Below are 15,000 nucleotides of genomic sequence, written 5' to 3'. Positions count from 1 at the left end.
TCCGTTCCAGCAGGTTGCTCGTTAAACAAAAATCTTGTTAACTGAAACCATTGTTTCAATGGGTTTTGGGTAATTGGTTCCAGCTCACCGAAAATTGCCTAAATTCGTCAAAAATATGAAATTGACACTTACCTTGAGGTGTGTATGTAGAAGGCTCCTGGATGATGATGCTGATGAGAATTTGAAGTGGGAGGTGGAGAGAGAAGGAGTGGAGGTGGAGGAGAAGCATTTACTGCTTCTTGGAGGTGAGTCACCTTCCATGAAAATGTCAGGAACCTCTGGACTGACAGATTCTCCACCATGAACATCCTCTCTCCTTAAGTGGAAGGCTGAGGGATAGCATCTTTTCCCTCTGCCTTTACTGAAGAAAGTGTCAATTGTGGTCTGTGGGGACGTCCTCACCATTAACTTATGTTTAAAGGGGGCACTGAGTCCTCAACATGACACAAAGTTAGTTCAGTTTTTAAACATCTGGGTGCTTTGAAGCCAGTTCCCTGAACTTCTCCCAGGGGTAAATCACATCTTTCAACTATTTAGTTGACATATGGTCATCACTTTCAATTTCCTCCTCACCACTGTCAGCCTCTAACATCTCATCCAGTTGCTTCAAGTCATCAGGAGTAAGTTCCTCCTCATGAGACATCATCCTCTTCCACTTCAAGGCCCAATGACTGACCAATGGACACAATCTCCTGGTCCAACTCTGTTTCTTCCTCAAATCCCTCAAAATCATGGACTACTGATGGCCACAGTGCTTTCCATGAAGAATTGGGGATCTAGTAGAGACTTATTGCCTGATGACACAATCAATTTTACCAGGATGTTGAATTGTGTCTTCCAGAACTGTTTCAGTGTTACTTCAGGATCATTGGAAGTTGTGATGACACCTCCTATTTTTCTTCATGTACAACTTCTTGAAGTTGCTGATCACATTCTGGTCCATTGGCTGTATGATTGATGTAGTGTTGGGAGGCAAAACAACACTTTCACAAAGTCAAATTGATACTCAAAAGTTCTGGCAAGTTTAGGGTCATGACCAGGACATTATCCATGAGGAGAAGAGCCTTTAGGGAGTTTATTGGTGGTTAGGTACCTCTTGACAGAAGGGCAAAACATATCAACAGCCCATTCATTAAAGAGCTGTCTTGTCACCCATGCCTTATGGGTTGACTGCCAATAAACCCAAGCTTTGCTCTACCACTTTCTGTTGCTTGAACACCCTTCTGAGGGCCACTCTGGGTATGTCGTGCACATGAGCGATGCTTCACGAAAAAACTTTCAGTTTTCAGAGCTTTTCGGATTTTTGAATTGAAGATAAGGGATTGTGGACCTGTAGTACTTACAGTATATACAGTACAATCTCTCCTCGACTTACGACGGGGTTCCGTCACGACGACCAGGTCGTAAGTCGAATTAGTCGTCAGTCAAAAAGGCAAAAATAATACATAGAAATTCTAAAATGGGTGTCTCTTTTTCTTCTCAGCACCACGAGAACTCTCACTTTTACGCTTGTCAGCCATTTATAGGGAATTACAACAAATTTTTTTGTCAATACGCAGCGCGATGACTAACGTCGGGATTCGAAAACGTGAAAAATATTTTATACGACCATGGCCGTCGTATGTCCGGGTTGTCATAAGTCGAATATGTCGTAAGTCGAGGAGAGACTGTATACTGTACTGTTCTAAGTAAGCAGATTTCATTGTGTTATTAATGCTTTTCACCACTGTACAGGGGGCTGTACATGTATTTAAAGAAAAACATACTGAAATGTCATATACTGTACATGTCTCAAGTACTATATCCGAAACATATATTATTATGGATGCTAATATTATTTACGAATTTTAACAATTCATGGGTTCTATGGAACCTAACCCCTGTGAATAGCAAGGGTCAGGTGTATGTTTTTTATTTTAATCATCTGTACACAGGAAAAGATTTAACAGTCTGTATTTCACCATCTGTACTGAAGGGTTGAAACAAGCAATCATACATGCAGGCTTACAGCATATTACATAATTTTACTTTTTTTTACATTATGCAGGGTTTATATGACCCCTCTAGTTCAGTTTCAAAAGAAACAAAAGTAATTTCAACCACAAACAGAGGAAGACAAGGCATCTACTGTACTGGGATTCATTAAATACAGTACACAGCATTCTTATTGATTTTTCACACCAGTTAGGATTCCTAGATTTATGTTCATATTACTGTACACACAGGTACTTACTGATCTACATGGTGTAATGAAAAATATATACTGTACAGACACTGACGATGCATTTTTCTGAAGGTCTGTCTTCTAAAATTCTCTTTTCAATAAATTTTTGTACCTCAAGTAACCACATAACAAAAGTGGAAGGGGGATTCAAAGGCCTGATAGTGTTCAGAATACAATAAAGTGGTGTGGCCAGCACCGCACTTGATTGCTTTCACTTCCCTATCTGTAGAAGTACGTACAACAGTTGGGTGGACAGGGAGTGCCCTGGGCGCAAACCATTGACCCTCAGGAGAGGGAGTGAGCTCTAAATCCACTCAGCCGCTGCAACCCAACCACATTTTGTCAGTTAATTTACAGTAGCTTATACTCTCCATGCCTTTCAACTATGAAATAAGTCAGGACTAGTGCAAAATCCTGTTTAATTAAGAGGTGTGTGACTGGCAAAATACCCCAACTAGAACACCCTTTGGCATAGCCTGCCGTACCCTGGAATGCTATCTCTGTTCTAGAGGCATGGACACTCTTCCATGAGATTGGTGAAAAATACTGCATAATCAGATACTCACTCAGTCAATCCAGGGTTAGTGAAGTGGGGAATTAACTTCAATGCAATATTATACCAGGATAAACCCTGGAATTGAGTAACTTGTCTGAAATCCCTCAAGTATACACATGGATTCCAAATTTCAGTCCTCACATTTTCCTGAAAGGAAGGAAATCGAAACAAGGAAGGAGAAAGGGATTCCAGGTTACTCATTTCTTTCCCTCAGCCAATGTACGGGATTTTTTAATTCAATCGTTGATGGGTCATTCAACAAGTGACCTATAATATTTTAAACTGGTGAGAAAATGGATGAAGGTGGTCAAGTTCCAAGAAAAATCACCAAAAGTATCCCAATTTAGAAGGGCATGTGCACACGCACAAAAAAGTCCAATAAGTACTTTGTAAGGCCAGAGTGCAAAGAAAATTTATCATTCAAAGGATCTAGTTCCTAAATCAAAATGGAAAAGAAAGTTTTGTAGAAAGTCCTTCAAAAGAGCATGTGCTTGAATTGACAGTATGATGAGTGATTCTGAAAGTTGTTAACGTAGAATATCTTCAAGATCCATATTCTTTCTTTAAGACACTGTACCCACTAGGGCATTGAGAAACAATAAGCATGTAGGGTAGGATGAACAGAAGGAAACCCACTCCTCTATACCTATGGACAAATCCCATGACCACTTGCCCATGAGGCAAAAGTTTTACCACTGACCTACAGCATCATAAACTCAGAATGTTGCAAGTGTGGGAGCATCAAAGAATTAAAAGGGAACAGACCATTTACATGTATCTGGCTGCCAGGAAATTAAATATACCTGAAAACCAGTTGTTTCTTAACATGGTTGGCTTTGAAATTGGCGGGTTTGGCTGGCCACATTGTTTTCCTATTGGTAACGCCATGGTGGCACGCACTTCAGTTTTAAGCAGCCAACATCTGTATATACTTTCCTCTCTCTACATTTTGTGGTTATTTACCCCAATTTATTATCATTATCATGTATTAACACGTCTAAAAGGCCAGCAACAAATCCACTTGCTAATGGAAAGTCTAAAATATTTTTTTTTTACCCCAAGAACAATGCATTGCCATAGTCTTTATTTGTTTGTCATAATGGGTGAGTCTGCTCACTCTCTTTCACCAGCATTTTTACAAGTGGTTTGTGGTTTGCCTAACTACTCAATACCCAAAGATGACATATGAATAGAGTGAATAGCATCTAATACCATGAAGAGTAACCATTATAAGCATTGGCATAGATTTGTTGAGATTGAAGAGGGGCAAGACTTCCAAGCATTATAGAAAAGCACCTCTGAACATAAACATAACAAATCTTACATCTTTTATATTGTTTTAGAAATCAGAAAACTTTTTGCAGAATTAACTTGCTGGGACTGCCATATTATGTTTGACCTGACAGGGTGACCCATAACTCTAACATTAAAACACTATTGTGTCAACCCTTATGACTTTCTATCAAATCTCAGAGGAGGGGATGTCGGGCCTAGGAGGACCTTGTTCTTAAAGGGGACGTGATGACGACCAGGCTTGCTCTTAATGATGTGGCGAGGGTTGTTTAATTGTTTTATGTATATTATTAGTGTCGGATCCCCCCCCCATTGATACATGTGGGTGTTGGACTAGCTGGGAGCGTATCCCATTTATGATATTTCGACCTGTGATGGTCTTTCAGGAACGTAACCCTACATCGTAAATAAGGGGATATCTGTACCTAACTTTACAAATTGGACAAGTAAAATCAGCTGAGTGCAGTACCAAACACACTGCCTCCTTGCACACTCAAATAGGTTATATCCACAGTGTTCCTGGTGGGGAGTCATGCCTATGGGGCCCACTTTCACCAAATTCTATTAGATGAGAATGGTGCAAAATACAGCAAATCTACATCAGAAAGTAAACCAATATAGAAGCATTCATATTCAGATAAAACTATAAGTCTGCACAATAAAAGTAAAGGCCCAGAGGCACCCAAAATAGGCTACCAACAAAGGAGAAAGATCTTAAAAATCCTAAAAGGATTCCACCCTCCTGAAAGATTGTAATAATAACAGCCATGAAGAAGGAAAAACAGTAAACTAACTGAGGTGGGTCTGAACTAAGTTAGAGCAGCCAGAAAGTTTGCAGATACGTGGATTACAAATCTATGAATGAGCTGGAATTCAAATAATTTGTGATAGATTTTGAAAGGATGAAAAAAATAATATAGAAACTTATGAAGAAGTACAATAGCTGATGATATAACCCAATTTGATACAAGAAAGCCTAGACTGGACTACAACATAAACCAATAAGGATGGAAAGAAAAAGTAATTGTCCCAAAAAGGTGCTGATTCACCTACCCTTACATCAGAAGCAGGGGCACAGAGCACTACCATAGCTTGAGTTGCAACCAAAATCCCTGCTTTCTAAATGAATAGGGGAACTCACGCTTAACAGCATACAAAGTGGTTTTAGAACAAGAAAGAAAAAATGTAAAGTGTAAAAAGATCAGAAAGTTGAAACAAGAAAACAAATGGAATTAACATCATTGAATCTCAGAAGACTATGAACTTGATTAGCTCTCATGATACTGTACACAAATTAAATAGAACCTGGAAAAGCAAAAATTGTCATCTACACTGACCATATTCATGACAGATAAAACCATACTCAACTTCTTTTAAATAAAAATAAAAAGAGTTTAAGATTTCCAAAAATATGAGTCTCAAAATGAAGCTAAAGAAGCTGAGCATTAACAAAATAAAACAGGAAAGTTCAACAGAATTAATCTCAAGGGGAGATGCCAAAATTAAGATTCTGTCTTTCTGTTTCAATTTGATTTCCATGTAAAGACTGATTTTGGGGACCAAGTCCAAGACTGAGAGGCTCATGCCAAACAAATTAACTACAGAATTAATTCTGGGGTTTATTATGATTCATTGTTTTTCAAAGCAATAATCAGACAGGGCTGGGGCTATGCTTTATTAATCCTGATTTGCATGGGTGTGTACCTGTTTATGAAGCAATTTATACCAATCCACCAGGAAGTGTCCCTGCCTCTAGGACAGATAGCCTCTTGCACAAGGCATGTTCTTCAATAGAGTGCTCTTGAGGGGAAATCTTGCAGACCCCTTGTTAAATTACTGGTAGACCATAAAAGAGACAACATATTCTGAAATGTGCCTGTTCTTCTCCAAATAGTTCAATGAACTGGAAAAAATTTTCATTAGATAGCTAGGTATCAAATATTTGTTCTATAATTTGGATGTCCAAGGGAAAAAAAATTATAAAAATCTTGAGCAATAAATTAAAAACCAAACATTCTATTCATGTGACATGACGTAAACTATATCTCATCACAGTGCAAGCAGTTTGCTTTTTAACAAACTTTTATGTCTTTTGATGTACTTGTCTAGTCTAACATGCAAAGCCTGATTATTTCATGTACTAAAAGGACACGTCTAATTATAAAGCTTAGGCCATACAGTAAAGCAGTATGACCTCAAAAGCAGCCTTTTGGAGAGAACAAGTGACTATACTGTGCATTAAGCATTTCAGTAGTAGCTCAGACACCAACACATACTAACAGCATATTCACTTCAGGAGATCTAAGACAATAAAACATAAACAGCTATTAGCAGCGGGCTTCCTGGTGAATGCTTAGGTCCTTATTGAAGGCAAATTATATTTTTGAAGCATTACAGTTGGATTCCCAGGAGTTAAAATACTTGTCATGGGAAGATCACTTGTGAGGATATATATAACAGACAAATGATCACATCAAACAACAGCAATGTGCTACATCAACAGCAACTGACTAATAGAGGATGCTATTCTATTGTTTGTATGGCTACCTTCTAGGTTGAACTTGAGACCCCAGCGCTCCGATTCATACTGAAGCCAAGTTTTTTCTGCTTCAAGTGAGAGCTGGCCTGATGGAAGAGGAATCATGAATAGAAATTATTAAAACTTTTAAGAGGCCATCAAACTAATCATGTGGTGCCACATTCAAACTTGCACTTTTTTCCAATTGTAGTAAACTTTATACAAACAATCCATAAAAAACTTTGATTCAACCATCCATCTTTTCAATACAGAATATGCTTAAAATTCAGAGGACAGTAATATCACTAGAGTGGATATATCCACGGTTACTTGCAATATTAGTAAAGTCCTGCACTTAACTAAACAAAATCTCTTATTTTGTGTGCAGTACCTTGGGAAAATTAAAAGGGTTGTGTGTTCTACCACTGATATTACTATTCCTTGGTCACATTCACACTTACTAGTCTGTCATACTTAATCAAAACTTCCAATATCAAAGATTCCTATTCCATATTTTTTCTTGCTATTAGTTTCAAATTTCAAATCCTGTTTTATTTATCTAAATACTTCTAGAAACACAGATGCCTTGCAATATTTTCTAAATACATTTTAGTACCATCCTTGTATAACCTTCAAGACTCACCAATGTGTACTTTACCTGATGAAACAAAGCTTTGCAAAAAAAATAAAAAATAAATTATTTAAGGGCTGGCACAATCTTTCATAGATATATGATCTGTCTTCAGTGATCTACTTAGTTTCTTACATAAATGACTACATTCTATCCCTTTTCTTTTGAATGAGAAGTTCTCTTCACTCCTATATTATCATACAATAAAGTAAAACAAATAATATTGTTATTAAAAACAAAGAGAACATTGGTCACTAGGCAATATAGCACAAAACTTGAGATTGGTAAACATGTATATGGATGAGACTTTGAGAATCATAATTAAGGCAATATTCTGGAAACTGTATTTGACAACATATGCCAGTAAACACCCTTCAGCAGAACTTACCATATTTAGCAAACACATCTTGAAGCAACAAAGGTTGCAAAACCTTTCAGAAATTATAAGCTGTTTCACTAATGGAAAATGCCCTACATATCTGGATGGTTTGTCCTTAACTTGCCTATACTGTATTTTGAATAAGTAGGCCTAATGAATCAATAAAAAGTCTCATTCTAAGCATATAAAGACACATTATGTCACATCCCATTATGAATATGCTTAGAGTAATTTATGTATCTTTGGAGATGTTCTGTCTTCCCATCTTATACAAAACTGGAGATGTTCTGTCTTCCCATCTTATACAAAACTAATCAAATGTGGATCTCCTCTTTGTTCCTCTGTTATTCTCAAGAGAAGCTTCAGGCACAAACCTTGACCAAGTTTTGCCATAAGTGATCTGTTCTTGAGGATAATAATGCTTCACATCTCACCTTATGACTTGCAAGGTACTATAGAAAAAAATATTCACATACCAGAGGGGAAGTAAACTAAACTGTTAACTTATAAATGACTTCAACTAAACTACTGAAATATATTTTAATAAAAATATACTGTATATAACCAAATAATATTCAGATTATGTACAGTGTAACACATACAGATTAATAAAAAAAAATATTGATTTGAGAGACAAGGTAAACAAATGACAAGATTCCTAAGAGATAGTAGCTAAGATGGGCGATTATAATGATAAAGTAAATGGGCAAGAAAAACTAAGAAATGGGAGATTGATGTTAAAATCCCATCCCATGATAAGACTGGATCAGGCAACATGTGTATTGCTCACTCAATCTACCTGTTAAAAACCCAGATAAACCCAACATATTAGCAACCAAGACAAATCAAAATATTAACTAGCACAGGGGGCCCCCAAATTCGCGGGAGTTAGGTGCTCAAAATGGCCGCGAATCACCAAATCCATGAATAAAATTTGCTGAGAAAGGAATGTATTTTTTATGAGGAGAGGGGGGGGGGTGTAGCTCTCTAGTCCGGCATTCTGTGATCCGGAACGATTTTAGTTTGCCCATGGAGAAAATTAATTTGAGTCTGGTACTTTCGATGTTTGGCTAAATTTTGCCTTATTTGCCCTACTTTTTTGGCGAATTACTACCTGTAATAAAGCAACATCCTAATTAACCAACAAATATACTGTAACACAGATAAAATTAAATAAAAACTAAAAACACAGAAAAAGTTCTTATGTTCTACAGCTTCAGCTAGAGTTGAGCATATGTCATCCGAGTAAAAACACACACAACAACATTGGCTGTCCTTATGTTTTCAACTTTACCACCACTGGTGAGTAGAATTTTTGTTTTAAATTCAGAAACATTAATTAAAATATATATAAACAGTAAATAAGTGTTGCTTTCATATTCTTAGGTATAGTAATGATGATATGTTTTCATATGTGCTCACTAACATACGTAAGCACACTTTTTTCTTTACCATTAATAGTTAGCTACTTATATTGTTCCATTTATTAACATTAAATAACATAAAACAACCATATTAATTTTTTTACAATAATTTTACTACAGCTACAACCAGAGTCTTATTTTCTTCAGTTTTATATGTAGAACCAATCAGTCACTGGTTTTGTAAACATTAACGAAAACAATGCCGTCTCTTCTCGTGTGTTCTAATATTCCACGTATTATTAATTAATTGTATTAATATTTTGCACACATAAAAATTAATTAAATCAAAAAGACATTCAGTAATAAACAATAATAAATCTTTTGTACATAAAAGAAATGATACTGTTTACATGATCTGCGCATGTCTGAACGTTGGCGGGCCGCTCAAACCCGTCGAAATTCGAGTTTCCGCCGCCAAAATTTTAAATTGTGTATGTTTTTTGTGTGTGTCCAAATAAAAAACGTTGAATTAAAAACTCCCAAAATTTGAGTACCTACTGTACAACATTTAACCCTTCAATATATCTTCAAAGAGACCACGAAGCAGTAAAAGTGGTGCTAGTACTTCCAAGTGTAAGCACAAGTCACTATCTATCCAGGAAAAGGGTGAATTTCCATGGTCCAGCACCGGTCAGGTCCCGAGGTTGCCGGACTAGAGAGGTACAACCTGTATATGTGCGTGTGTGTTTGTGTGTGTGTAGACACACACACAAAACACATACAAATAAATAATAATTGAAAAATCTTCTCACAAATAATCATTAACAAATTTATAAAAAATGTGAGTCGACCCTCAAGTCTGTGCTCTATTAATAAAGCACTGTAATAGAACACAGACTTGAGGGTAGACTGTCACATTTTAAAATAATTTGGTTCTGAATATTTGTGAGAGTATTTTCTCATTATTATTTATTTGTATGTGTTTTGTGTGTGTGTGTGTGTCTACACCAGTGGCATACCGTGGTTGCACTGATGAGGCATGCAGAACACCACTTATATCAGTTATCAAATCAAATATAAAGTAGGATATGGCATTTCTCTAAATAAGGGTCATTAAGCTTTAATAAACACCTAATTTCTTAAATTATATCAGTGGCATCTGACAAAGTATCTATTATAAATCATTAAATAATGGGTGCAAAAATACTTACTGCAAAAGAATATTAAGGTTTCAGTGTGATCTACAGTAATGTATAAATAAATTAGTTTAAAAAAAATAACATTACTAGGCATCATGCACAATGGCCCTCTGTAAAGTTGCCAATGACCTTACTGCTGAACAATTAAATAATTAGTAATTATTTTTATTTATATGATCCGATTATATTTCAAGTAAAACAGAAAACTGAATAACTTTCCCAAGTGAAAAAACTATAACTAAAAGCGGACTGTAGAGTTATTTAGAAATATAAAAAAATAATAATGTAGACCAGTTTTGTCCAGCTGACGGAGAGCCGCCGCCGGTCTACATAGCCTCTCGACAAGTGAAAGCAGTTTTTGAAGTGCATGCATTTGTATCCATTACATTTACAGAAACCTTATTTATTAGCCACTCTTATGGAACAACAACTCTTAGGTAATATAATATCACTGTATAACATAAGATGCCATGCTTATTAAAGGAAAAAGTATTAAATTTGACTAAAATGGCTCAAATTCCCTATGCTCCAACACAATAAATAAAGTTCATTTTAGCATGTTATTGATTGGACGGGGCTTGCAGCTTATCCTTCTGCATGCATTGAGGGACGCTGAGTCTCCTCGACTTTCCTGAGTGAAAACTGTGAAGACTTAAAATTTAAATTTGTATTATTGAAGATACCATTTAAAAATATATTTTGCTTTCTACTAGGCATGCAATGCATCCCTTGCATTCATTAAGAATATACCACTGGTCTACACACACACACACATATATATATTTACAATACAGGTAAAGGAAATTACTGTCTCTTGAATAAATGGCTCCCTGTCCCAGCCGTGAAAATGCCGGCAACTTTAAAACTACCCACAGACATTCTTGGGTAGATCCAGGGTGTCATCCGCGAATAACAGAGAACCGTGAAGTAAAAATCCACGAACTTTGAGGGGGGGGGGGGCACTCTGTATGTTGCAACAATATTCCTTAAAATGGGGCCTCAGAAGCAAAGTTCACCACTTCAGGTCAGAATCTGAGTCGTCATAACCATACATACTGACTTGTGTGCACTATGCCACTCATGTGACTTGGCCATAAACCATTACTTCAGGCTTCAAAACCTCAGTTCCAGCCAGAAGGAAGTTGGGAATCCAAGTGATCTCATGTAGAATCAATCATAAAAATAGGATTTCAGGAATCAATCATACATTTGTGACCTGGCGGCTGGATTAGGAAACTTGTGTTTCTGCAGCTAGCTATACATTGGGAAGATGGTGGCAAAGGTATATTCCAAGTACTCTAGTAAAGAATCTGCAAATAGCCTTATAAGACTCCACAGGGTCACACAGCCACCAGCATTTTTTCCTCATTTAGGTAGTAAATTACAAACCTTTTTAGGTAAAGACCAAGGACCTGTCTGTGAGACTAACTGAATGGACTTGCCCCTCAGAAAAGAAATCAAGGAAGAAGTGCCCCTGATATCTTGCATCTGAGATGTGCAGCCATGATACACAAATTTAACATTGAAAATCCTTTTAGAGAGTGACACTCTAGAAGTTTCATGTTTTGAACTACAGCCTTAAAAACCTAATATATTTTTTTGGAATGCCTCCAAAATCCCACTAGAATGCTAGCTAATGTTACATTTAAGTTCATAAAGGAAATTTTTATAAAATCCAAAAAGCCTATGGTTTACCTGGGCTTTCAACATTTGTTGCTTAATCCAGCATAGAAGAAAACTGAGGAGGGAAAGAAAAGGAAGGATAGACACCTTCAATGCTAATTCATGACGCTTATAGAAATAAAAAGAATAGAATAATTGATTCATTGTACAGTACTTTACTTACGTGCCACTAAGCTATCTGGTGGATATCTGAAGGCAAATATCCAGTCCTCCTCAACTTTCAGAATCCGGCCAGTGATCCGGGCATAGTATTCATAGTTAGCCCGCCCAAACAGGTTGCTCACACCAAAATTGTCGATGAGGAACTGCATAATCTGGGTAGCCACCTATCACCAAAACAAAGATTCGGGATATTACATGTATATTGCTTGATTGCTGCATTTTATGATTATAAAAAATTCACAAGCTATTTCTAAAGCTACTTGAAAGTATAAACCATGAATAATTAGTAATTACAGTATAAACATCATTATTCCACTTTAAAAGGATGGAGAATGGAGAATTCTGAACTGACCATAATATAAAATGATATATATATATATATATATATATATATATATATATATATATATATATATATATATATATATATATATATATATATATATATATATATATATATATATATATATATATATATATATATATATATATATATATATATATATATATATATGTATGCATGCTGATAACCACAAGGAAAGAAGAAAACACAAGTTCCCAAGCGCTTTCGTGTAATTCACATCTTCAGGGGTGAGTACAGACTAAAGAGTACAAAACAAGGTGTATATAAACAGAGGAGGGTGAGACCAGGTCCACAATGGTCAGGTATTAGGTAATGACCCTACTAATCTTAAATAGCACTCAACGGTCGGTAGTCAGGTCAGAGGGTAAGGTGACCCAACCTTCTCACCTGGTTACAAATCTTCTTAATTACAAAATTGTCCAGTTTGTACATGCCATTACTCAAATTCATGTTGAATGCTTCGGTATGTTTAATGAGACTAGATTCTATGATGTTCCTACTATCAATTGAATTAAAAGGTAATATTGAGGAGGCATTATCCCAGTCAATGCAATGCTTGTTATCCCTCAAATGAACAAACAAAGCATTGGATTCCTGGCCTGTCCTAACACTATATTTATGTTGTTTAAGTCTAGTTACAAGATCTTTACCTGTCTGGCCTAAGTAAAACATATTACATTCCTTGCAAGGAACTTTATAAATGCAACCAATTGTGTTGTTGGGGGAGTTCTTGATTAACATTTGTCTAACAGTGCATGAGTTTTTAAATACCACATTGACATTCCAGGTTTTTAGTTGTAAAGGAATGTGTGAGAAATTTTTGTGAAATGGTAATATTAAGATATTCTTATGGTCATGGGTGGGCTTGGGATCAGTTCTATAAAAAGTTTTCTTAGTAATGTTTAGGCATTTGTCTATGAAAGATCTAGGGTATTTAAGGTTTGAGCTAATATTATATAAATATTTATATTCCTCATCAATGAATTCCGGACTGCAAATTCGCAAAGCACGTAAAAACATTGTTGAAAATACTGACTGTTTGACTCTATTATGGTGGGCAGAATAATAATGAATGTATGAGCACACATTAGTAGGTTTTCTAGAAATACTGAACTTAAAAGTGTTACCTATTCTGTGTATCAGACAGTCTAGGAATGGCAATTTACAGTCTTTCTCTAATTCCACAGTGAATTTGATCAAGGGGGCTAAGTTGTGGCAGGAAAGCTTTTAGGTCCTCATTACATGGCCAGAGACATAATACATCATCAACATATCTAAACCAGACTGCTGAAGGTGGTAAAATATTACTTATGATAAGGAATATAAATATATCTATAATATTGGCTCAAACCTTAAATACCCTAGATCTTTCATAGGCAAATGCCTAAACATTACTAAGAAAACTTTTTATAGAACTGATCCCAAGCCCGCCCATGACCATAAGAATATCTTAATATTACCATTTCACAAAAATTTATCACACATTCCTTCACAACTAAAAACCTGGAACGTCAATGTGGCATTTAAAAACTCATGCACTGTTAAACAAATGTTAATCAAGAACTCCCCCAACAACAGAATTGGTTGCATTTATAAAGTTCCTTGCAAAGAATGTAATATGTTTTATTTAGGCCAGACAAGTAAAGATCTTGTAACTAGACTTAAACAACATAAATATAGTGTTAGGACAGGCCAGGAATCCAATGCTCTGTTTGTTCATTTGAGGGATAACAAGCATTGCATTGACTGGGATAATGCCTCCTCAATATTACCTTGTAATTCAATTGATAGTAGGAACATCATAGAATCTAGTCTCATTAAACATACCGAAGCATTCAACATGAATTTGAGTAATGGCATGTACAAACTGGACAATTTTGTAATTAAGAAGATTTGTAACCAGGTGAGAAGGTTGGGTCACCTTACCCTCTGACCTGACTACCGACCGTTGTGGTGCTATTTAAAGATTAGTAGGGTCATTACCTAATACCTGACCATTGTGGACCTGGTCTCACCCTCCTCTGTATATATACACCTTGTTTTGTACTTCTCTCTTAGTCTGTACTCACCCCTGAAGATGTGAATTACACGAAAGCGCTTGGGAACTTCGTGTTTTCTTCTTTCCTTGTGGTTATCAGCATATATATATATATATATATATATATATATATATATATATATATATATATATATATATATATATATATATATATATATATATATATATATATATATATATATATATATATATATATATAATTACCAATGATTGGTGCATGGTACAAAATAACAATACATTAGCTTTATCTCTCCATTAGCTGTTTTTAAGTTGGCCCATGCAGATATAGTTGAAATGCAACTACAGTATTTCCACTGATTATATTGTACAGAACTCATTGACAATCAAGGAGCTTACAGTACTGTATATTTTAAGCGATATGTAAAAAGAAGGGCATATACAGTATTTTCAATATATGTATTAAATACAATCACTCTAATTCCTTCTGTGTAAGTTAGTACAGTAAATCAAAATCTATTATGTGTGCAATTATTAATATACAAGACATAGTAAAGGTGACTGTGTTAACAGCATGGATATGCTCTCAACATTTTCTCCATACAAAACA

The 15,000-nt window shown here is 35.7% G+C and overlaps 1 protein-coding gene across 11 annotated transcripts in view; it reads right to left on the bottom strand.

The window, feature by feature from the left end:
* LOC121866734 overlaps positions 1-15,000 on the bottom strand; it is a 104,876-nt gene that overhangs the window by 26,709 nt on the left and 63,167 nt on the right. For 10 of the 11 annotated variants that reach the window (XM_042366437.1, XM_042366517.1, XM_042366468.1 and 7 more), the window contains 2 exons: positions 12,011-12,173; positions 6,621-6,698 (listed from right to left, as the gene is read on the bottom strand). In XM_042366437.1, the coding sequence (XP_042222371.1) occupies positions 6,621-6,698; positions 12,011-12,173 (241 nt within the window). The remainder of the gene's footprint in view (positions 1-6,620; positions 6,699-12,010; positions 12,174-15,000) is intronic. The other variant, XM_042366508.1, reaches the window with a different exon arrangement.

This window comes from Homarus americanus, unplaced genomic scaffold (genome assembly GCF_018991925.1).
Source record: "Homarus americanus isolate GMGI-L3 unplaced genomic scaffold, GMGI_Hamer_2.0 scaffold32583, whole genome shotgun sequence".
Classification (NCBI taxonomy): Eukaryota; Metazoa; Arthropoda; class Malacostraca; order Decapoda; family Nephropidae; genus Homarus; species Homarus americanus.
Note: the sequence above shows the minus strand (reverse complement) of the source record. Positions and strands in the feature narration are given on the sequence as shown.